Source organism: Mauremys mutica, chromosome 4, assembly GCF_020497125.1.
Source record: "Mauremys mutica isolate MM-2020 ecotype Southern chromosome 4, ASM2049712v1, whole genome shotgun sequence".
NCBI classification, from domain to species: domain Eukaryota; kingdom Metazoa; phylum Chordata; order Testudines; family Geoemydidae; genus Mauremys; species Mauremys mutica.
In genome coordinates, this window is record NC_059075.1 from 137037647 (window position 1) to 137061559 (window position 23913).

The 23913-nt window shown below is 54.1% G+C and overlaps 1 protein-coding gene across 7 annotated transcripts in view; it reads right to left on the reverse strand.

Annotated features, from left to right (window-relative positions):
• The window catches only part of PLEKHA6 (pleckstrin homology domain containing A6), a 92529-nt gene that overhangs the window by 24638 nt on the left and 43978 nt on the right, over positions 1 to 23913 (reverse strand). For 2 of the 7 annotated variants that reach the window (XM_045012617.1, XM_045012615.1), the window contains exons 1-11: positions 22331 to 22417; positions 21799 to 21913; positions 20823 to 20927; positions 19734 to 19806; positions 18217 to 18317; positions 11593 to 11768; positions 10701 to 11186; positions 9062 to 9572; positions 8048 to 8134; positions 6010 to 6063; positions 1622 to 1702 (exon numbers count right to left, since the gene is read on the reverse strand). In XM_045012617.1, coding sequence (XP_044868552.1) covers positions 1622 to 1702; positions 6010 to 6063; positions 8048 to 8134; positions 9062 to 9572; positions 10701 to 11186; positions 11593 to 11768; positions 18217 to 18317; positions 19734 to 19806; positions 20823 to 20927; positions 21799 to 21900 — 1776 coding nt within the window. In that variant the 5' untranslated portion in view covers positions 21901 to 21913; positions 22331 to 22417. Of the gene's footprint in view, positions 1 to 1621; positions 1703 to 6009; positions 6064 to 6255; positions 6310 to 8047; positions 8135 to 9061; positions 9573 to 10700; positions 11187 to 11592; positions 11769 to 18216; positions 18318 to 19733; positions 19807 to 20822; positions 20928 to 21798; positions 21914 to 22330; positions 22418 to 23913 lie in introns of those variants that run through there. The other 5 variants (XM_045012620.1, XM_045012618.1, XM_045012621.1 and 2 more) reach the window with 4 other exon arrangements.

The following is a 23913-nucleotide window of genomic DNA, read 5'->3' on the forward strand; positions in this document are numbered from 1 at the left end:
GGCAGAGAGATAAAGGCACAACATTTTCAAAACCAGCCACTCGTTTTGGGTGCCTCACGTTTTGAGAGGCCAACTTGAAACGTTATGGGCCTGATTGGCACAGGGTGCTGAGCACCCACCGTTCCCACTGACTTCAACTGATTGGTGGGTGCCCAGCACCTCTGAAAAGCTGGCCTAAGGTGTCTCACATGGGGCACCACAGTCAGTGGGCACTTCTGAAAACATTTACTCTAAAAAACGTTTCCTTCCCTTGGAAAACTAGAGTAATGGTGATTCCCCAGGGTGGCGCACGGGATGGGAGGAGACTTCAATTCAGTGTCTAAGAGATCCACAGCTGCAAATAGGTCCTGATCCTGTGAGATGCTGAGCTCAGGATGCTGCAGGATTTGGCCCAAGGGAGCCTGCTGTCTCAGAGCAGGACAGGAGAGTCGGTGGGACTTCTTTCGAGTCCCAGGCTTGTACTCAGTCCTCCATGACTGCACCCTCCTTCCCAGCCAGGGGCATGGTTCCATTTACACATTGGGCACAAACGTCTTCACTTTTCCATCCAACGCTATCCCTTCCTCAGTGCGGTACAACACAAAATGCCCAACAGCCCACCTAGCGAGACAACCAGGAGGTTACACTGAACAGGACAGCACTGGGGTCCAGGGCAGAGCTAGTTCTACATACATTGACCAACGCCCTGCCTAAGGTCCTGCCTGACCACTGCTATGTCCATCAAGAGCCCACTGTGTTCTGTACAAACGTCTGGAAAATATACATCGGAAACATTCAGCAAAAGTGAGTTCGGTTAACACAGATGGCAGATCTATGAATGAGGCTTTGAAAACATGAATGGGTGACGCTAAGCTTTCCTTGATGTGACTTTTATGAATGGGCCCTGGCAGGTGTGCGTTTGCTGTTTGGAATTACAGGAGGAAACAATAATAATACTTAGTTCTTATATGCCCTTTCTGTATACAAAGCACTGTGCAGAAGTAACATGCTTGCTGTGTGTGTCATATCCCCCCTCTGGTGGCTCAGAAAGGATAAAAGCCTATTTCTGCTCCCAGCTAATGGGGTTGCTCCTCCAGCTCAAAGGACAGAGGACTGTGCTTTGGAGATGAAGACCCTGGGTTGTTATTATTTGTATTATGGTTGTGCACCGGAGCCCCAGTCACAGCCCAGGATCCCACAGTGCTAGGTGCTGTACAAAGAGAACAAAAAGTGCCTGCCCCGAAGTCTAAACCTGATATCCAGCAGCGGTGGAGTCTTTAACTAATTAATCCTCATAGACATGTAAAGTATTTATCATCTTCATTTTACAGATGGGATCTGCAAGGCAGAGAGAGGGTAAGTGACTTTCCCAAGGCTCCCCAGGGAGTTGATGGGCCAGGGGGATTAGAACTCAGGACTTCCCATGTCCCTTCAGACAGTAGGCTTTGGAATGGCTTATGGATGTCCCAGCGAAGCTTGTGATGGAGCCATCGCAGGCAGGTGAGGCATTGCAATGAGCTGAGATGGGGGGTGGCGCGTTTCCGAATGAACTGTGTGTGTGGGAGGAGGCTGGACTATGGGTCTGCCATGCAAAAGCAGCTGGAATGGCACTGTCGATGACAGAGCTGCTGTGATTTCTTACTTGCATGTACAGCTGGGCCCTAGGGGAGGAGTTCTCCACCATTCTGTTCACCATACTGATCAAAGTTTCGCTCTCACTCATCTGCGACAGACAAGGAAGGAAATTTCAGATGTCAGCAGTGACACGGATTCTCCCTCGGTTCCAGCACTAACGTTCATGACATAGTACGGGGTGATCTTCGGCATCGGCTTTGGACAGGGCTCTTCAGGCCTCGTGCTGCAAGGTGTTGAGCGCCACCAATTCTGCTGGAAGCCGACGGGTGCCAGGAGCAAACGGGACCTCACAGGAGGTGCTCAGCCCCTTGCAGGGTCGGCGCCCCCGGGCCATCGCTGCCCAGTTTCTATGCAGCCAGCTCTGCTCCCTGCCTGGGCACCAGCCAAAGCTCTGGAGACACAGAGAAAACCTTCACCGGTCAGAAGTGAGCTGATCTAGAAGGCCACCCTACTGTCCACAGGGAGGCAAGCCTGGCACCAAGGCGCATTGCTGCTATGCACAGCCACCGTCCTGTGGGGATAGGCCATAGGGCACGTGTCCCGCAGGGTCGCTAAAATTCCCCTGCCGCCCGGATCTACTCTACAAAGACAGGAGGCTGCAGGCGTACTTCCTTCCCCATGCTGTGAGCCCAGACACAAGACTTCATGGCCTGCAGCTATTCCTCGCACCATGAAAAGACAGACTCCTCAAGGTCCTCAACAGAGATGGAGCCCAGGGACTTTGTCGCCAAGAACCTTGAGCTAAGGAAGGAGCCAGAGTTCTCTCTCCGCTGCTGAGCTGAATGCACCCAGAGAACAGTTACATCGGGAGTTGGGAGCAGGGTCTGACCTCACATCAGCCCATGGCTCTAGTTCCAAAGATCAGGATCGGTCGCTTTGTTTCCATTAACATCTACGCTACTGCGACAGTATTACTGCAGTGCTGGAGAGGCTGCACAGGGTTATAACGTGCATGAACGATGGGGAATCTTTCGGGATCTCTTGGGAAGGAAAGCCTGTATGGTACCACACCTATGTCACTAACTTCCCCCACCCCATCGCTCACTGTCCATGGTCTGCCTGGGGGCAAGATAGCACGTTGGGTGGCGCTGCAGAAGGAAGCGTCCTGCGCTGGGAGCTGGAGTTTGCTCTATGTTGCAGTGTTTGCTATACTCCACAGTCCTTGAATGAATGGAGAGTTGAGATGTGCGAAACAGAAACAAGCCTTTCCACCCTGCTACATGGAAACCAACTCAGTCACTGACACACACCGACTGAATCCAAGAGAGTCAGATCCCAACGCTGGAACTATTTAGGAGTAGCTGAAAGGAATTTCAGGCCTAAAATTCAGCCTGTGGAGCTTTAAGAGTGTTATTATCTGGGGAGCAAGAGTCTCAGGAGCCTACATATTCCTTTAAAAAAATTAAAAATCACCAGTCTTAATTGTGAAATAAAGAGATAAACAAAGACACCATTTATGTCAGACCTACATATTAAAAAAATGGGTTCTAACGTGCCCTCTGCTGGCAGGGGCGGCTCTATGTTTTTTGCCACCCCAAGCACAGCTGGTCACGTGGATTCGGCGGCATTTCTGCAGGTGATCTGCCGGTCCTGCGCCTTCAGCATACACACCACCGAATTGCCGCCAAAACCACGGGACCGGCGGACCTCCCGCAGAAATGCCACCGAAGCTGCCTGACTGCCGCCCTCACAGCGACCAGCGGCAGGCCGCCCCCCACGGCTTGCCACCCCAGGCACGTGCTTGCTGCGCTGGGTGCCTGGAGCCGCCCCTGTCTGCTGGTCTGAGCATATTAATAAATAAATACTCCCCCCAGAATGATGCTGGTAACATCTAGATAGGGGATATCTTGATGGTCCCACTGAATAGAATAAAAGGAAGCAAAGGTACATGCACCAGATTCTTTAAGACGACATTCTTACAGTTGTTCATAACAACCCCTTGAAAATGTAAAACTGAAATCTCTTATCTTGCTGGGTTTCCCCCCTCTCCCTAGGATGAGGATAACCTGGTTCATTATTGCAGGGCTGCGCAAACTGGAAGCTTGGCAGACTCCAGTTTGCAAGTGTAGCGTTTCACCCACCAGTCTGTGATGGTAGGGTTACCCACCACATAGGCACGTACTGTGGGAAGATTGCACAAGCTAGCTTATTATTGTAGGGTTGGTCATTAGTACTTGGCTACTGGGACTTATTTTCTTTTCAAAATTATAAATAGCACTAATGTTTTTGTTTGTTTTGGTGGAGTGGGATCCACATGTAAACAGCATTTAAAGGGCCTTGCAAATAGGGTGACCAGATGTCCCGGTTTTATAGGGACAGTCCCGATTTTTGAGTCTTTTACTTATATAGGCTCCTATTACCCCCCACCCCGTCCCGATTTCTCACACTTGCTGTCTGGTCACCCTACTTGCAAACAACCAGACAAACACCACAATTAGATCTAATTCTGCACCATAAAATCTTGCCATTGTCCCTTTCCTTTCAGGCTCCCCCAGTACCCACACAAGGGTAGGGGTCAGTTTAGCACACAAAGGGACAGATCTTCAACTGATGTCACTGGGTGTAGCTGTGGAAGCCAATGGCGCTGCGTCAGCGTACACTAGCTGAGGCTCATGTCTAAGATGTTCCGTTCCAGCTTCCCAGACAAACAGGGAATGAGAAAATAAAGAAGCAATTAGTGCTTTAAAGGGACACTTGATTAGTCTCTCCAAAGGTCAGTCGGGAAGGAGGAGGAGACAGAAAGCCTTTGAGGGAGCATTTTCAAAGAACTCACGAGAGGAAACCCTGCTGCTGATGGCTGTGAAATAATCTGGAGAGCTTTTTATTTTACTGCCTTCTCCTCGCTCATGTCTGGCTCCGCTCCAAGCCAACCAGACACACCCCGGGGAGTACTCTACCGATGGGCATATATGACTCTGGCTCTGGAGTAGCTTCCCTATTGAAATACAGGCTTCTGCAGGCAAACATCAGGCTGCAGCATTTGCCTGGGGAATTTCTTTTTCTTTCCCTTTTTAATCTCATGCCTCATCCGTAATTTTCATCTCGTCGCTCCTGTAGATGTTCCCCAAAAGGCTTTCCCCTCCCTACTCCGATGATGATGTGGAGTTTACAACCTGCCTCAAACACACCCTCCTGTGCAGTGGAGGTTTGGCTCAGGTCAAGGATTGAGGGATGCTCGTCCAGGCTGGTTCTTGTATCAGAACCGGATGATGCTGCCCCAAGACCTGCATCAAGTCTCTCACCTCTGAGAGGGAACTGGTTTTTATGCTCCTGAATTTCTTAACAATTATCTCCAATTTCTGCCCCTCTTCAACAACACACAAACAAGAGCCTGCGCGCTCGCACTCTCTCTCTCTCTCACACACACACGCACGCGCACACACGCTTGCACCCAGCCATATGGCAATGCTCTTCGGGTCTTTGTAAATGTTTAGTGGTCCACTCCTAGCCTGGACGTGAGAGGAGCCCTATGTTCATCCCACAATCTCTAACTGCTTGGATTAAGGACTCCAGGCACCGTCTCCCATGGCTCCTTCCCCCTCAGAGCAGGTGGCTCAGCTCTGAGGTCGAGGATGGGCTAAGCCACTTTCCCCCCCAGAAGGCTGACCCACTAGATCAAAGGTCTGTTGGCAGGGACAGCACACACCTTATTGCTGGTCAAACCGTCCCTGTGCTGTGGGCAGGGCGGGCTCATTCTCCCAGGCTGTCCATCCAGAACTCTTCACGAGCACCCAAATCAGGCAATGCTCTTCCTACAATGGGCCTGGCTGTCCCCTCCTGAAGGTATCGTGTCCGAAAACAGTCTGCTGCCCCATCCCAGAAAACTACCTGCCTCCCACCCCCAGCACTCCACGATCTGCCACCTCCGTACACTCAATCAGACCCAGCGTAAGCAGATGCACAGCTCCTGGAGAATTCACTGAACCACATTGAGTGGTGACCCAGAGCAGGTGGAGACACTGAGGGCCACTTTCTGCTCCCCTTCCTTCCACTGAGTCATGCTGCACCCATGGACAGGTTCCCAGGAGAGTAAGGAACTAGGATGAGTGAGGTGGGATGGAATCTGGTCCCACATTAGCATAATCTATGCCGGCTGCTGCCAGCTTCTGCTCTCACTTACGCTGGTGCAAATCAGGAGTGAGCCCACTGGAATCAGAGCAGTTATACTAGTGACACATGGGTGTGCGAGGAGAATCCAGGCCCCAGACTGGTGAAATTTACATTTACAAATACCACCCTTTTTCTGATCCAACCACATCTGGACGGGCCACATTCTCCTCCCACTCGCCCCAGCCAATCTCCAGTGACCCAACTCAAATTATTCCTAATTCGCACCAGCGTGTAGGGGCATTCAATATACACACATTCATCGCACCGCTGACTCTGGTGTGGTACCTCGCAGTCATTTGACGCAGAGAAGGCATTTGTCCAGTCAAGTGATGGGCGACCCTGCAGAAGGGAAGAATGGAGGAAGCAAACCAAAGATGGCTTATGCTGCCGTGATGCCAAGAAAGGCTGGAGAATGGATGTTCATGGAAGGGGCAGGGAATGACACTGTACTGAAGGCAGAGGGGGGATGGCGCAGTGACAGAGGCAGGAGGGGACATGAGCAGCGTGACATTCGCGGCCAGCTCTGCCTACCTGCTGGTCCAAATATTCTAGGTTTCTTTGCAACTGAAGGTCTAAAAGTTCATCCTACCAGGAGCCAACAGACATGCGGCAAAAACGGAAACACAAACAAACACACAAAGAAGAAGCAAAGCGGTTAGGTGAAGGCTGCAGAAAGGCAAAGAGCTCTCGGGCTGGGAGGCCAAGTACTGCCTCCTGCGGCTAAGCAGCTCTGAAAGCAGGACTGGCGGTGAGCGCTTAGCACGAGCAGCCTTTTCAAGAGATCTTTCTGTGCTCCTGACAGGGGTTCCTGCTGGGAGCTCCCTCACAGCCAGTGCTCCTGCCCCATTCCCTATAGCGCCTCCCGCTGGGTGGGGCTGGGACTGCAGTGAATGAGAGCTCCCCTCCAGGCAATGCTCTTTCCCCATTCCCAGATCACCTCCTGCAGGGAGAAGCTGGGTTCAAAGGAGCTAGGACCTCCCTGACAGCCAGCATTCCATCGCCTGGGTCTGCAGTAGCTGGGAGCTTCCCCACACCTAGGGCTCCTGCATTATCGCTCCAAGTGACAGGAGCTGACACAGCTAGCAGCTCCTCTAACTAGCTGCCACACCCCACTGCTTGATGCTTTCACTGCCCCCTTGCCCCACAGCACTGGAAGCTGGGAATGGGGCTTTTGGACATGGTTCCTGGATCAGCTCAATGGTGCCGGGATTCCATCCACACACTTCCAGCTCAGCCACATGCATTTACCGATCAAAATGAAATCCTGTGTGAATAGCTAGGCCACAAGACAGGAGCAGTGAGGGGGAGAAGCTGCGTGCAGCAGGGGTGCGGCTCAGGTCCATTCCGTGAGGCATCTAAGTCCAGTCTGGGGTCTACCCACTGCTCTCCCGGGTGAAAGATCAAGGCCCTGGCACAGAGCGGTTTAGTCCCAGACTGGAGGTTCCAGCCCAGTCAAGTGGATTCTGGCTGCTGCCCCCGACCTATTAAAATACCCAAATCAAAAAGAAAAGCTAAGGCTGGTTGGGCAAAGCAAAGCAGCTATTGCAGCCAAAACCGGGGAACGGAGGAGAAAGAGGAAAAGGAGGGCTCGATCCATCCTTCGCATCCACACACCCCTTCCCCACTCCCCCGGCTGAAAACCAGACAGCAAGGTGATGGGATACGTCTGGAGCTGGGATTTCCAAGCAGTTGTGCCCCTTCGTTACTCCTTGAGGGGCGTCATAGTGATGAGTCCCTGGACTAGGGTAAGCACGTACCCCCAAGGTAACACACGCCCACCTTCCAACACCCTCCGCTCCACAGTGGGTGTGCCACTCTGCAGTGGGAAAGGTGGTGCACTGGGGAAATGTGGGAGCGGATTTCCATGTGGGGTTCACTGGACCTAGCCCCAAATGGCACCCCCAATGCCAGATCGTGCATCCGCTTCAGATCTTTGCAAAGGACTCAGAGCAGATCAGTTTCCTCCTCAGTTTTCCAAGAAATAGATGCGCCTCTCTCCCTAGCCTCCCTGCTCCCTGCCCCGCGGATGAGAAGTCAGTCTAGTCTGAGTCCCAGCTATGCTCCTTGCACATCCAGGGCAGCAGGACTCACAGCACGTCCGGTGCAATGAATAGGGAGGAAAGGGAAATACACCCCAGCTGCCACACATGCCCCTTGGCTGGACACACACTGGTGATCTCAGGAAGCTCTAAACTTCCAGCCCCACACCAGCAAAGCAGGCATCTCAGTATCACTTCCTTCATCCCCGACTCCAGCAGCTCCCACCAGCTCGGGAGAGACACGGTCAGCAATGGAACACCCGGACACCGACAGCAGCACATACCATTTTGTCGTGGACTGTAGGGGACGCTGGGTAGTTGTAGGGATACATTCCTGCAGGGACAGGCCTCCTGTCACCCAGATAATCATACTGAGAAGAGAAGAGACACCCCCCCCCACCCCAAGACATGAGAGATGTTTATACCACTCCATAAACTGTCTGCGGTTGCTCACACTGCGCAGTTGGATCTCAGCTCGCTCAGTTTAAATTATGCCCATATTAGGGATGGGGAAACTGAGGCAGTGAGCGTGCATGCCCAAGGTCACGGAGTGAGCCAGTAGCAGAGCTGGGAGCAGAACCCAACTCACTTGCTCCCAGTTGTTTGCCTTATGGACAGTCCCACCATGCCACTCCTTAGGAGGAGATTTTCTGTGGGGAAGGCGGCAGGAAAGGAAAAGGGGTTATGGCTAAAAGAGGGTCTGAGTTCAGGCACAGATCCCAGTTCTACAGTTCAGGGGTGTTTGGATCCAGGTTTTGGGTCGGGCCCATCTCTCGCTCTGACGGTACAACCGCTGAGCCAGGGTTCCCTTGCACTGTCTCATCCCCGAGACCCCTGCGCTTACTGTCAGGGAAACCCAGAAAAGGCTCCTCAAGCTTCTAATGGCTCAGATAACCGAATTACCCTGTGCCCCTGAGAGCATTACCATCTCTCCCCCTGTATCCCCTGCCCTGGCACTCTGAGACAGGCTTGCCCTCTTTGCTCATCTTATGAGGAGAAGCCGGAAGGAAACAAACACAAATAACCTGGCAGGGTATCTTCACAGGGAGGCAGAGGAGGTAGGCAAGGAGGAAGCTCTGAAGGCCATTTGGCACAAGCAGAGCAGTCATGAAGGACTTAAACTAAGCCCCGCATCCTGAGCCAGGCACAGTGCAAGTGGGGGTGCAAGTTGAGCTTGCAGTCTTGACCTACAGACCATTGTTATTCCAGTCCTGGGCTCCCCCCATCCAGCTCTGCCAGTGCCCCTCGACCCTGACCTGCAGCCCCCTTTGCTGTTCCTCTAAAGGGCAGGCGTTTACCTTTGGGGAACTGACCGATCGCCTCATCATGTAGGCTGCAGGGTCAGCATAGATCTCCTCGCTCCTGGATGGCATCCTCTCAAAGCGGGTGCTGGGCGACCTGACCGGGGAGTACATCCTCGCCCTGTTGTAGGTGCCCTGGCTGGGCGAACGGGGCACGGACCTGGAGCGGGGCTGGAGGGACATCCTCCGCAGGGAGTCTGAGGCAGCATCCACCTCGTCGTAATACACAGGCTGCCGGCCGGGGCCGGGGATCCAGACGGGGACGTCCTGCCTGCCGTAACCCGGGTGCTCCTTCCACTCACGCAGCTGGTAGGGGCCTCCATTGCGGAAGGAGTGGCGCTTGTCCTCCGCAGCCCACTGTGGGCTCACCCGCTCGTAGGCAGGCATGGAGCAGATGCTGTCGGGGCGCACGCCGGGCGGGTAGTACTGGTAATCCTCAGGGTACTGGGGCGAGTAAGGGGCGTAGTAGTCGGGGACCCTTCGAGACATCGGGAAAAACCTGGTGGGGCTACAACCCCCGGCAAGGAAGGAAGAGAGACAACTGTAAAACCTGGATCCAGTGCTTCAACTCCATCAGGATTCCCATGGGAAAGCCATGGCCTAGGCCTGCGCTGATGGGCCAGTGCTCACCCACCACCTGCTGGCAGGGCAGATCCTGCGAGGGATGCCCCAGGTGCCGAGCAGTGCAGCATCCCCTGCCAGCAATGGGGCAGACCCCTGGGCCCCATCCGGAGGACAATCTGCTAGAACTCTGACACTGGGCCGCTCCCCACTGCACCAGCCTTCGGATCTCAGGGCAGGGGCCCACACAGCTGCCTTAGGAAGCTAACTGGAGTCAGTGTCGGTGCTGGGAGACCCTAGGCCACAACTTTCCCAGCCACCTCCCCGGGGCATGGCTGGCACACAGCTGCTCCCCTACGCCGCTCGGCAGGCTGCAGCAGTGAGCTAGGTTTTGTGATCGCATCTCCACCTGGCTCCCTTTGCTTATGCTGCTTCTCCCCACGCTCCAAACTCACTGCCCCTTAGTCCCGGTCTTGGGGGGCAGGCCTATTGGTTTGCATGGCCCAGCAGCACATGGTTTGGTGCTGGCACTGGGGTACCGCTTGGGGTGGAGGTTTCCTGGCCCTCCCCCAGTCCCTGTAGATGGAAAACAGGAGGGGGAATGCTCCCTCCATCAGCTGGGAAGGATGGGAATGCTGTGCTGCCAGGGAGAGGAGGAGATCTGCTCTGGGCCGGCTCTACAGTTTTCGCTGCCCCAAGCAGCACACTGAATTGCCGCCGCAGCGGGGGCAGTCTGTGTGCCCTTAGGGCAGCAGGCACGTTTCCGCGGCGGCGGCAATTCGGCAGCAGCTTCTATGTTTAGCTGAAGCCGCCGCGGACAGCTAAATATAGAAGCTGCTGCCGAATTGCCGCCACCGCGGAAACTCACGTGCCGCCCTAAGGGCACACGGACTGCCCCCGCCGTCCGCGGCGGCAATTCGGCACGCTGCTGGGGGCAAAATAACAGGGACTGCCGCCCCTTGCAGATTGCCGCCCCAAGCACTAGCTTGGAATGCTGGTGCCTGGAGCCGGCCCTGGATCTGCTGCCCTTTCCCTTATGTTAACCCCAGCATGGCACACCATGCAGCCCTCTCACCTCCTCAGCTCCTCTGGCGGGGCAGCCCCCCGGCGCAGGTTCACCCACTGCTGCAGCTGCGTCATGGAGCTCTTCCTCTGAGCGATCTTCTCCGGGTTGGTGCGTGGCACAAAGCCCTGCCGGTGCACCACGCTCTCCCCATCCTGCGGTGGGTAGGCGGTGCTGCCGGGGCGGCTGGGGGAAGAGTATTGCCAGCCGTTGGGCTGCGTGGACCTTTCTATCCCAGCTGGAAACCGTGGGGCTTCAGGGTAAGGGCTGCCGGGCTCAGATGGCATCTCCTGGCCCACAATGCCATTGGCTTTCACCAGGGGTTCCTTCTTGCTGTCAATCCTCTCCGACTTCCTCTCGATCTTCTCTGAACCACGCCCATCACCCTCCCCTCTGGTCTTGGCTTCCAGGTCTGCTTTGGGGTGCTCCCTGTGGGCGGTAGTCCGGTGGTGGTGGTGCTTGCTGGGGGGGATGTTCTCAGAGTCCGTCTTCTCCCGCCTGCCAGGAACAGAAACGCAGAGCGTCACCTCCCACTGAACCACCCTGGGCCCAAATCATCCCAGGAGAGCGGGGCTGATCCAGTCCCTGGACCCCCAAGTGGATGGTTACTGACCCTTTCCGCTCTGACATGTCCCCCAAATTGCTATACACCCTACATGCTCCAAAGAACTTCAATTTTCCAGGCACTGCCCCTCCAGGTGCTGAAAGGACCCTATGGTTACTGGACACTTCCCCTCATCTCCAAAGGGACCCCAAGTTATCTAGCAATTGTGCCCCCAAGTTAATAGCCACTGTATCCTCCAGTGTGCCCCCAACTTGAGCCAGGACTCCCTCCCACAATTCTCCAAAGAGACCCTGAGTCTCTGGCAACTGCTGCACAGCATATGGTGCCTGTTGTGCTGACCTCTGGGGGGGTGGGATCTGCACCCGGGCAGCCTCGCCCATGGCTTGGATCCAGGACTCCTGCTCTTCGGTGTTCTCGGCACTGAAGAAGTAGGTCCGGATGCCGGCGTGCTCGGCCTGGGGAGAGAGGGACTGCGTATGATGCCCCAGTGCCTCCTCCACCCAGCACACAGTCACCTGCAAGGAGGGAGAGAAGCACGTACACAGGAAGAGAAGAGAGAAGTCAGTCGTCCAGTTGAGGGCGCCTGGAATCGTTGGCGAAGTCGTGCCAGCTCTCCCCCAGCGCCAGCTCTACCACACACCCCCCGCCACAGGGTCAGAGAGATGGAGAAAGACCCATCAAATCATCAAGTCTGTCCCCAGGCCAGTCGGGTGAAAATGACCTAGTGCTGCGGGACATCGGGAGAGGTTACATGCCATCGCCAGGGGTCTCCCGACAGCCCAGTCGAGCAAGGCACACAAAGCAAATGCAAGGCTCTTTCCCTTGGATTCACTGACTCAGGGAGACCCATCTCGAGTGATGGGTGGGATCTAGAAAGGTTCAGATGAGCGCCATCTTATCATAAGCTCTCACCATACCCTGAGATGTGGGAAACCGCAGCAGAATGGGACCCGTCTGGGAATTCCTGGCATGTAACCCTTATTACACATAAAACACTACAGCACTGTGCAGTACTGGTCCCAAGCAGCACAGCTTGCACCAGGGAAGCTGCAGGGCTTGGGGCAGTCACCGCATAATACCGGAGCACTGATTTAATAAGAGTTCACAATTCTGACCCTGACCAGGAATAGTAAGAAGAGCATTTTTAGGACTTCTGGTTTCAGAGGCAGAAGTGAGCAGAGAAACCACCTCCATATGCTCCTGATCCCTTCCGGAGTCCAGCTCTGCACACCACTACTACCGCTCCCTAGTCTTGTTACTACCCACCTCTGCACCAGAGCAGGATCTGCTAGTTATCACAGCATGCAAATATAGGCTCTACCCTAGGGCAGATGTTCCACCAGGAATGGATTTATCCAGGCTCATCCAGCTCACAACTTCAAGTATAGACAGGCCTGAATCAAAACCTCCCCAATCCGAACAGCTGATCATCAAGGGAGTTCAGATCCAGGAAGCGGCAGGATGCTACACTGAGCCAAACCCCAGATCCAAATGCTCTTTGCAAATCTGGATGCAAATCTTGCAGGTTGGCCGCTAATGTCAGTGCATATCCCCTTCGTGGATGTTCAGAGCTTATAAAGGAGCCGGCTGGCAATGGTAAGATAAGAACAGAGCTGGTCAAAATTTTCTCACTGGTACATGGCTTTTCGAATAAAACCAATTTTACGGGGAAATGTTCATTTGGGTCAAAATCTTCTGGTTTTTTGACAAAAAAGTACAAAATCCCAAAGATTATTTTGTTTCTCTGGGTTTCCCCTTCCCTCCTCTTTTCTCCTCCCTTCTTTCTCTCCCCACCAACCCCAAAGACTGAAAACCAAATTTTTGACATTTGTTTTGCCCAAAAAACCCCCAAATATTCCAACAAAATGGAAAATTCTTCCTTGTGTTCTAATCGTTCCCCCCGGGGGGAATATGTAGCATTTTTTGACCAGCTGCTGTTACTAGTCAAGGGCTCCCAGCCCCCGAGGAATCTTTCCTGCTTGGCTCATACAAAACTCGGTCTTTCCACCAAGTTCCCTACACTAGGACGGTCTAAGCATGCGATCCGCAAGAGAGAGACATAAACCCCAATGTTTCGTCTCCCTTCGTCGGGTGGAGGTGAATAAAGCATGCTGGGCAATCTGCGACCGGCCGCATCCCTTCTCTTTCTGGCATGCATTTGGAAATGGAAGGAGCATACTACCTATTTGGTGGCTGTGTGCTGGCATTGCAGACAGGCACTTGGAAGAAACCTCCTCTCCAGGGGGGAGATCCTCACACGGAAGAAAGGAGGAAACACAGAGAACAGGTCAAACCACCCAGCAGAGAATTCAACAGGGAGATGCACCAGGCAGGCAGAGCGTGGCAGGAGCAGCACTGTCACCAAAGAGGGGCAGATGGAGGGTAGCTGAGAACATGCTCAGTGCTGGGTTAGCCCAGAACCAGAGGATGGAATCCGACCCATTTAACAGCCTCTCATCGGGCCTGATCCGGCCTTCTGGGCGTGCAAAGAAGGTTGGATCAGACCCACCGGGAGTCAAATTGTGTCATCAGTGACTGACCCCGTGTGGATCAAGGACATAGCAGTACTTTGCACAGTAATCAATTAAGCCTCACACAGCTCCCTTGTGAGGACAGGTTAATATCATCTCCACTTTTCAAACAGGACACAGTGGATCCAATGACAACTGCTCCCCCTTCCGGCCCCATGCAATCATTTACAGTGTCCCAGGCAAGTGCAAAGTAGGTGTGAAACGTGACTACCAGGAACCTCCTCTCACTGACTCAGGAGGTAGGGGTGTATGGCCACTCTGCACAGGGTACGCATTACCCCTCCACTGCCCTGCCAACGTGACCCAGCCCTGACTCAAAGAGATCAGAGGGTGGGGTGCAGGGGGCTCAGTCTCTGTGGCTCGTTCCTTCTTTGGTCTCTCTGATGAGACCACCACCAAGAGTGTCAATTGTGTCATGCAGATACTTGTCCACCGAGTCCAGGACTGGGACCTACCAAATCTCTCCCCATAGGGAAAGACAGAACAGCCATCAGATGACAACTCGAGATGGAAAAGACCCATTTCCCAGGCTCTTTAGCCTGCACTTGAGCACTGACTTTGACGGGATTCAAACCAGCAACCTCCAAGTGAAAGGCTCCCGAGCCAGCCGGTGCCTCATTTATGGCTTTTTCAACTCTCCTTTTCCCATTATGGCTAATCAGGATGAATCTCTGGGTACTAGACATGGGCTAGAACCACAATGGAGGATCCAAAATTCCCCGGAACTTTGGGAAAATTTAGATCCAGATTCAAATTCCATGGTTCAGAGTCATCGGTAGAAGCGAACATTACAGAGATGCTTTCTCCTTTATCGCCCCCAGGAAGGGCTGGCTGGCTGTTTAGCTGCCCAGTTTAGTTCCAAGGCACCTGCCATTAGAGTACCTAAGCCCCGTACAGAATTAAGAATTATCGGCGTCCATAAGAAAAATGGTTCTCTGGGTAACGCTGTTTGGAAAATCTCAATTTACTCCAATGGAAATTTTGAAACATTTTCATTTTTTGGGTCAGAGCATTGTATTTCGATGGCAACCTGGACCCCAGCTCCAGTTCTGTCTCTCCAGTCCCCAGGGGAAAGGGGTACGTGAACGTAAACATTCTCCATGAGTGGCATTCACTCCTGCACCAAGGATCAGCACAGTCCCTAGGAACCAGCCAAGCTCTAGAGAGGAGCTCCAGTGATGCGCCGACGTAAATTTTGCCTTCAGTGCTGGCATCTGCCAAGCCCAAATCCTGCCCCGCTCCCCCAGACACTTCGTTGAATCAGGATCTATGCCAGGGATCGGCAACCTTTGGCACGCGGCCCGTCAGGGTAAGCCCCCTGGCAGGCCGGGCCAGTTTGTTTACTTGTCACGTCTGCAGGTTCGGCCGATTGCGGCTCCAACTGGCCGTGATTTGCCGCTCCAGGCCAATGGGGGCTGCGGGAAGCGGTGTGCGGTGAGAGATGTGCTGGCTGCAGCTTCCCGCAGCCCCCATTGGCCTGGAGCGGCGAACCGCGGCCAGTGGGAGCTGCGATCGGCCAAAACTGCGGATGCGGCAAGTAAACAAACTGGCCTGGCCTGCCAGGGGGCTTACCCTGGTGGGCCACGTGCCAAAGGTTGCCGATCCCTGATCTATCCACATGCTTGATGGGATTTAGCATGTGCTTCACCCAAGTGGCACCTTCCAGCCATTGCAGCTCCACAGAAGCCGAAGGGACTGCACAGAGTAAGGGAGGGCACAAACCAGGCCTGTTAAGTGCTTCTCTGACTTCCCCCAAACCCTGGCCTGGGTCAGGACGGAGGCGGCTGAGGAGAGTAATTAAACCCGATAGAGCCTCAAATCTCTCATTCTCCCTTTGGCTGACATTGGGTCAGAGCCACATTTTCTCTAACCCAGGCTCCCTCTGTTCCCCATACGGGCCCGAAGGGGTTAACCTGACTGGCAGTGAGTTCAGGAGGCAGGATCCATTCTTTAATAATGACCCAAATGTTCCCAGGACTTGCCAATTCTTAAAGGTTCTTTCCCTTGCTCTCTTGTTTTATTGCCATTAATAGGACAGGGAGACTGGAGCTCAGCCTCTGGAGGGCGGAGCAGACCTTTCACCCTCTGCTGAATGTTGCAATATAAGGTTTGGAGCAGGAATGAATGTGCAAATAATATTCCAGTGACGAGCACCCAAAAATGCCTCAGAATAAAAACAAAATAGAGGGGTGGGTGTAGCGCGGCCCCAGGCTGGAAAGAATCAAGGTTGCGTGTGTGACGCTGCCCGCGGCTGCAGAGAATCCAGGCTCTGTGCGCGTCTCTGCAGCTCTGTCCCCAGCTGGAGAGAATCAAGGCACTGTGTGTGCAAGCATTCGGCATAGGAGTGTGCTTTTGTGACTTGTGGATTTTTGTTTCTGTGTGTACATCTGTGTGCATCAGTGGGCGAGCTGGGTTTTCTCTGAGCGAGAGCTGAGCGTAAACGGGTGCAAGTGAGTAGGTGTTTGTATGTGGGAGTATGTTTGTGTGTGTGTTCATGTGTACCTGTGTGATTGCACGCGAGGTGTGTTCGGTCTGTGTGCTAGTGCAAGTGTGAATATGCATACGTGCAAGTGTGAAAAAAAAGTAAGTCTTTGAGTGTGTGTTTGGCCCATGGGTTGGAGGCACATTTCAATCTGCTTACGTGAATGGACAGATAATTAAGTCTAGGTGAGTTGTGAGCATGGGCTACCATGTGAACAACGGTGCTTGTGCATGTATGAGTGTGCATGCATGTGTAACACTAACTGCTCTTGGGAGGATAAAACCAAAGGGCTCCTTTTGCCCACAGCTCAGCAGGAGTTTCACAGCTTCAGTCACTGCTCCATTGCAGTCGCGCCCCTCAGCACAGACGTTTGACAAGTAGAAACTAATTACGTGCTAAACAATTACAATGTATTGCCTCTGTGTGTGTGTGTGTGTGTGTGTGTGTGTGTGAGAGAGAGAGACAGACAGAGACTGCGTGTGTGTGAGAGAGAGTGAACACTAATCTAAACTAGTTAAAAAGGGAGATGGGGGAAGCCCTCCTGCACATCTGGGCTTGAACACAGCCTAATTCTAGCACTGCCGGGGGTGCGATTCTATAGCAACGCTGGCTTACGTACGTTTGTTGTTTTTATTAACAGAGGAGAGTAACTCAGAACGGGGGAATGGCTGAGTAGGCGGCTTGTGAAAACCCTCTAATGGACAGCACAGCTGTCAGCTGAGGAGAAGCCCCTCCTTGGCATTGGGTTACTAGCATGCTTTGATCACCGCTGGCAAGGAGCAATTTACTCTTGTGCAGCAGGCTAACACACGTAAACCTATGGGATTGACACAAGGCCCATGCACGGCTTCAGTGAGAGGCAGCGTGGCCTAGTGACTAGCGCACTGGACTGGGCATCAGGAGACCTGGGTTCTATTCTTGGCTCTGCCACCGGCCTGCTGGATGACCTTGGGCAAGTCACTTGCCTTCTATGTGCCTCAGTTTTCCCATCTGTACAACAGCAGTAATGATCCTGACCTCCTTCAAAAAGTACTTTGAGAGTTATGGGTGTAAAGCACTTGGTGGTGGTATTACTGTGCTTGCTGTCCGCACAGGGGTCAATTTCACCCCCTATTAGCAGCAAGACTGCTAAGCACCCTCAACTCCCACTGAAGTCAACAGGAGTAGAAGACAGGAGCTCACCATCACACAGGCTCTAGCCCAGTCTGGATCTGCACACCAGCTCCTCCACCCATCTCTCTTACGGGCAGAGGGACAGCTTCAGAGAGGGAACAAGCAGACGGATTCCTCCTACAATCTGAGCTCCCTCCCCAAATCATGGGGCGCTTTGGTCTGGGCCTGGTCTTTGCGTTCCGGCTAAACGTTATTGGACAGGAAACCCAGAGACCCGATTCCCCTCTGCTTTACCTCTCACGTGGTCCTTGTCACACCTGAGCAAAGCAGGTGGGCTCAGAGTGGGGGTGCCATATGCCCCCCTGCTTGGCGCAGGTATGGCCCGTGACAAAAGGGGCAGGGCTGGGTCACGCCCTAGAAGGCTACAAGGCCTGGACTCGTTAATCCTGTTCTGAGCACGGTGAGAGGACACAGCGGCAGTTCTCTCTGTGGCAGAGCTTCCACCGCCACTACCCCTAGTGGTGCGTCAAGGACCCCAGGTTGCAGCAGGCCACCAGGCCACTCATGCCTGTTCTTCCCCTTCCCGGTACAGTACGTGCCGCGTCTTTAGCGACCGTCCACAGCAGCTCACACCTCCCCCAAGCGCCGGTCACAAGCCAAGAGACCTCTGAGCGCTGCTGTTACCCAACAGCCTACGTCAGGCCCTACCCGGCAGCGAGATTCTCGGAAGGGAGGGTCGTGCGACAAACCCCGGCTCCATCTGTGGCCTCCGGGAACAGGGCTCATGGCTGGGAGCGCGACGCTGCCCCCGAGATGCCGTCACGGCCACACACTGACCTTAAAGGTGTGTTTCCTGCTGATGTTGTCCGACGGCTGGATGGCTGCCACCCGGAAGCTGAGGAGCGGGATGCTGCCCAAGATGCTGTCCTCCTTCTCATCTGCATTGACCCGGGGGGAAGAAATGGGAGTTAAATAAGGAGGGGGGAGTTCCAGGTGGTTGGCAAGACCCGTCTCCCCTTTAAAGCTGCAGCGCAAGGAGAGGGGAAAGTGGACGAGGCGCCTCTGGCTAGGAACGCATCCCTCCTTTCTGCTGCTGAAATGGGAGCTGGGCTCCTAAGAGCGACGACAGCCCAGGGAGCTGAGAACGCCACACCCGGACCGGAGCCAGCCTACCTGTGGAAGCCGGCTCCCTCCCAGTCGCATCTGCCCATCTGTTGTTCTCTTCTCCTGCTCCCCCCCGCCTCCGCAAAAACCTATCACTCACAGCTCACAATACAGGCTGGTTAATTATTCATGCCCGCCCTCCAGACCCGCTGCCAGGGTTAGGCCGAGCCAGCGGCCTGCTGGAAAGCGGAGGTTGCAAAAGGTGTGGGGTGTGTGCAGGGGTGAATCTCCATACCGAGGAGTGCTCCAGCCCGGATGAGGCCAGGGGGTGGGTGGGGAGAAGGTTGGGGACTGATTTGGCATCTGAATTCATCTGGCTTCTGTCACTCCTTTATGGCATGGGGCGGCTGTTTCCCACGGACCTCGAGCAGCTGTATGGTGCCAGTGCCTCCCTCATGCCCTTTATTTCTTGGCACCATTGATAACAGCTGCTCGAAAAGCCAACTTGGCCCTAGGAGGTCCAGGCAAAAGGGTGACGGGTTTGTTTGCTGATGTTAATCATTTACACGGGGATGCTGGATTTGGACTCTTGAGCATTCAGATCCGGGGCATGCCAAGAGCAGCACCTCTGGTATACAGACCCACAGCTCCCCACGGAGAGAGGCAGAGCTAGCTTCTGGTCTCATCTGGGCCAGGTGAGTAAGGGAACAGCTGAGGCAGCAGGGAGCTGCTGAATTTGTACCAAGCACGATCCCTTGCACAGTGTTTAACCAGAGGGCCATCCCCCAACCTTGGATACTGTAAGAGAAGAGGCTACAGAAAAAATCTAAGGATGCATGGATGGAGCAACCTTCCACAGCATTCCCCCCTGGGAGCACTTGTACAATCTCAGAGCCCTGTCCTGCACGGTGCTGACCGTACGTGGCTCCCATTGAGGGGGAAGGTGCTTGGCACCCCACGGGGATCCCTCAGCTCCTCGTAACAGCAGACCCTTCCCTTCGAAGAGGAGGGTTTTAACTCCTCCTCTGACTGGCTGCACCCATCTCCCTGCTTGGCGGGACTCGCTCTGCATCAAACAACAAACTGGGTTTCTTCACCGGCGCTGGACTCTGAGATCCGACCCCAGCTGCCCAGATTGACCCCTAGTCACCTGGCTTTAGGGCTGTAAGTGCACCAGGAGCTGCCGGAGCCCTGCCCCATCAGGACTGGGCTCATGGGATGGCTCGTTAGTCCTCTGCCCCACCACTTACCTTTGTAATAGAAGAGGCAGCGATCCACCAGCACGAACCAGCGCTTATTCCACTGCTTCACGCCAGAGCTGGCCTGCAAAAGAGGAATGAGTGAGAGGGCGCCCCAGACCCATCGCTGCTTGTAAAGCAGAGAGGGGGAAAAGTGGGGGAAAGCGAGTGGGGGAAGCTGCAGCATCTCGTGCGTCACAGGGAGAGCCCGGGGCGGGCTCCATTGAGGAGAGGGCACAGGGTGGCACTGAGCCGTGCTGGCTTGCAGGAGCCATCGCGGGAGGGAGGGACTGGAGAGAGGTGCGGGCCAGATGGGGCAGGCACCCAGCAGCAGCACTCCCTGCTGTCACAGCCAGATGCACTGGAGCTAGGTTGGGACAGACAGAGTGCTGGGTAGGCGGGGGGGAGTCTGGCAGGTGCGTGGAATGGGCACCCAAGAGCCATGCCCCATGCAATCCCACACCAGTCCTAGTGCGGCATGCGGCACCACATCGTCCCTCGGTCAGTGATGAGCTGCCAAAATCTTAACAACCGGTTCCCTATAAAAAGTTCTGATTTAAGGGGGGGAGCGGGGGAGGGGCCAGGGAGAGATCGTCGTGGGGCCGGAGGCCCCTGCAGGGCCTGGGTCAATTGCCCCACTTGCCCCCTCCCCTCCCTTCTGGCCAGCCCTGGAGCTTGCAGCAGCCCCCCCGCCCCCGCATCTACCTTGCCGGGCCATTCAGAAAGTGGCAGCAGGACGACTCCAGAGCTCAGCTGAACTGCCCAGCTGGTGCCAGCGGCTGGCCATGCTGCAGCTGGGGGGAAGCGGGGGAAGGGCTGGGGGAGCCTCAGCCTCCCCAGCTGGGAATCCTGGGAGCAACAGGATGGTCCGGCCCGCGGACCGGAGTTCTTTGCCCACCCCCGGCCCTTTAATAACCAGTTCTCCACAGAGGTCTAATTTTAGCAACCGGTTCTTGAGAACCTGTGGGAACCTGCTCCAGCTCACCACTGCCCTCGGTCCCTGCTGATGCCCAGGGGTCGGCTGACAGAGGGAGGTGGCGCTGCGAGATGCATGGCTCAGCCAGGGGAATGCTCCCCACCACGGCACGAGGGGGACATTACCTGCTTGAAGAGCCAGCCGCTTTTGGTCACCGCGGCGTTGGGATTCCGCTTCATGGAGTTGGAGCGCTTCCCGAAGGCGATCCCCTTCCGGGAAGGGCGCGAGGCCTTTGGAGAAGGAGAGAGGAGACTCTCAGAACGCTCTGGCTTTAGAACAGCCTCTCCCAGGGGTGGCACCAGCAGCTGTTGGGGGCTTTTGCTTTCCCGGCAAACCCACAGGGAATAGTCAGACCCAGCCATGCAGCTCACGGAGCGTGTGGCTGAGGGATACCTTGCAATGCTGCCATCTGGCGGGTGAGGGAGAGCTGCATCTTACCGCCAGCACTCCTATCACATCGCCCCTTGGGAAATCTCAGCCATTTATCTACTTGTCCAAGGCTCGCCATTGCTTCCTCCTTGCAACCAGCTCGGCCTATCTTTTCCCTACCGCCAAACAGGGTTGGATCCTAATTGCTGCCTTCGCTTTAATGATGCTCTGATCCCAGCCAGCTACTTCCCCTTGGTGTGGAAGGGGCGTGAAATCGCCTCGCTGCTATGCCGGATTTTTCATTCCCACATCTCAAAGAACCTCACACAGATGGGTCAGTGTCATTGGCTCCATTTTACAGAGGAGGAAACTGAGGCACAAAGTGGGGAAGCCACTTGGCTGAGAGCAGGGGGTCTGTGGCAGAGCTGAGAAATGACCCTAGATCTCTTGAGTGCCAGTCCAGTGCTTAAACACCCATCTCCATCCCTGAACGCCTTTGTGCCCACAGCCACTCCAACAGGCCAAATACATCTGCTTACCAGCAGGCATCCGCCAGGGTAGGTGTGCTTGGTTACCCCCAGCCCATTCAACAAGAAGAAGGACCTTTCAGATGTCCAGAGGCAATGAGAACATTAGGTGTAAGGGGCAGCTTAGATCCAGCTGGCTAGTGGCACGGTTAGGAATAGATTCCAGGTCTCCTAGGGTCCAGTGTCCAGTGCTCCATGAACATACCCTGCCATTTGGTCGCTCCTGAGGCATCTCTGACACCATGGTGCGGTTGGATGATTCGCTGCTGATGGTCGCCGGTCGCTTCCCACCTGCTTTGCTGGACATGTCCACTGTAGAGCTGCCACCGAGAGAGAGGGAAAGGAGAGAAAAAAGCTTATTGCAGATCTCTGCAAGGACAGCTGAGGAATAACAACCCATACGTATGACACACTGATACACTTATGGTGCTCACCCCTATGCACAGGGCTGGAGCCAAAGCTAATTGCAACCAGCAGAGGGTCTTTCCACGGATGAGGCCCACACTGTGCAAACACACAGACAGTGCTCATACATATATAGCAAAGCAAGGCTGCCCCTCGTCTCACAGCAAAGCCATACTGCTCCCCTAGCCTGTAGATCCCCTGCCATGGTCTTTGCTCTCAATATTTCCTTGGTATTATTAGTTCTTTTCCCCTCTGGTTCCTTCACTTCAATCATTATATAGACACACACACACACACACACACAAAATGGCAGCATTCTAAAGCAAACCTACTTCGGTAAACGTAAGTCAAATCTTGCGTTTTCTTCTGGGATGTGTCCAGTCACAGGGTGCAGAAACGTGTTCCGTCTTTCATTGTGGCTGGAAAACACAGAGGAGAGTTTTGCGGAATTAAGTGGCTCCGGAGTGAACAGAGCAACGCGCTCCATGCGCTGGCCGAGCTATTGCTAAGCATCACGGCCCTTCTTTTGCTTTGTGTACCAGTTCAAAGTGCTGAAAGTTGCTGCTGCAGGATATTACGGAGGCAAATAACTGAAGGCTTGACTGTGCCCAGCCTTTGGCTTCTTTCTGACATAGCTCATGAATGAATTTCAACTCACTAAGGGCTGAAACAACATTTGCAGTGACTCTACATTTAGTAAAAATGATCAGGGTTTAATCAAGCCACATGCTTCAGGACATATGTTTATTGCCAGATGGCATCAGGAAGGATTCCCCTCCTCTACCATAGAGTATGGTTTAGCATTGTGGCAATAGGTACATTTTGAGGGGGTGACCTTGTATAGATACCCCTGAAACTTCCTGCACTGCCCACTGCTGGAGATGAGATGCCAGCCTAGGTAAGCAACTGGTCTCTTCTTATCCAGCTGTTCTCATGACTAAGATTGAGTGAACCTTGGGTAGTCTGAGGTGGCGAGAACCTCGGTATGTTTTAAGGATTTGTAAAATTAATTCATGTCTAGGAGGATGCAGGAACTTGAAACACTGGTGGGTTGAGTCTGTGTGGGAAGCAGGAGGGTTAGTTATAACTGCCCCCTCCCACCTTTCTGGGTAAAGACCAGCCCAAGTATGTATTAGGGACAGAAGAACCTGTCTGCCCCACAAGCTGGACAGAACACAAGCCGTGGTGATCCCAATCACACTCCCATTTCAGCCCTAAATTCTTGGGCTTTGTGGTGTAATTTCAACTCCGCCCTAGGGGTATGCCAATCAGAGGTGACTACTACTTTAAGACCAGGTGGGATTGTACGCAGGAGGCTTGGCAAACCAGCTGGAGCATCTCCGGGGCTGAAGAGAGACAAGGTCAGAGCAGAGTGTGAAGATGAACACACATGGCAGAGCCCACCTAGCAGCTGCCATTAGGCCTGGCCGACATATGGTGCCAGGAGACGGAGTTCATCCATGCACGATGCTCTCCGTCTCCTCTTCCCACTGAGCAATGATGCCACAAAGCCAGCTCCTCCTCAGGCCAGTATTCACAGCACTTCCACTTCCCCAGATACACGTCCAGATGGATGGAAGCGTTTATGCCACATTTGCACAGACCCAGCACACAAAACCAGACTAGCATTAGCCCCTTCACTGCCACCTAGTACATGCTTGAATTCCACAGGCCGTTTCCTGTGGAGCATCCATTTGGATGAGCAGCATGTATTGGAAGAGACGCTTTCACAGGTGTCAATAGACCAGGCTAATGAATAGCCCCCTAATGGCATTCACCTGTCATAACAGCCTATTAAATCTCAGTCTGACTTTCAGGGGCTTTCCTCCCTATTAATTTTGCTGTGTGATGCAGCCACATGTTCTAACAGCCAAAGAAACAGCAGGCCCATTGGTGTACATTATTACAAAGCAAC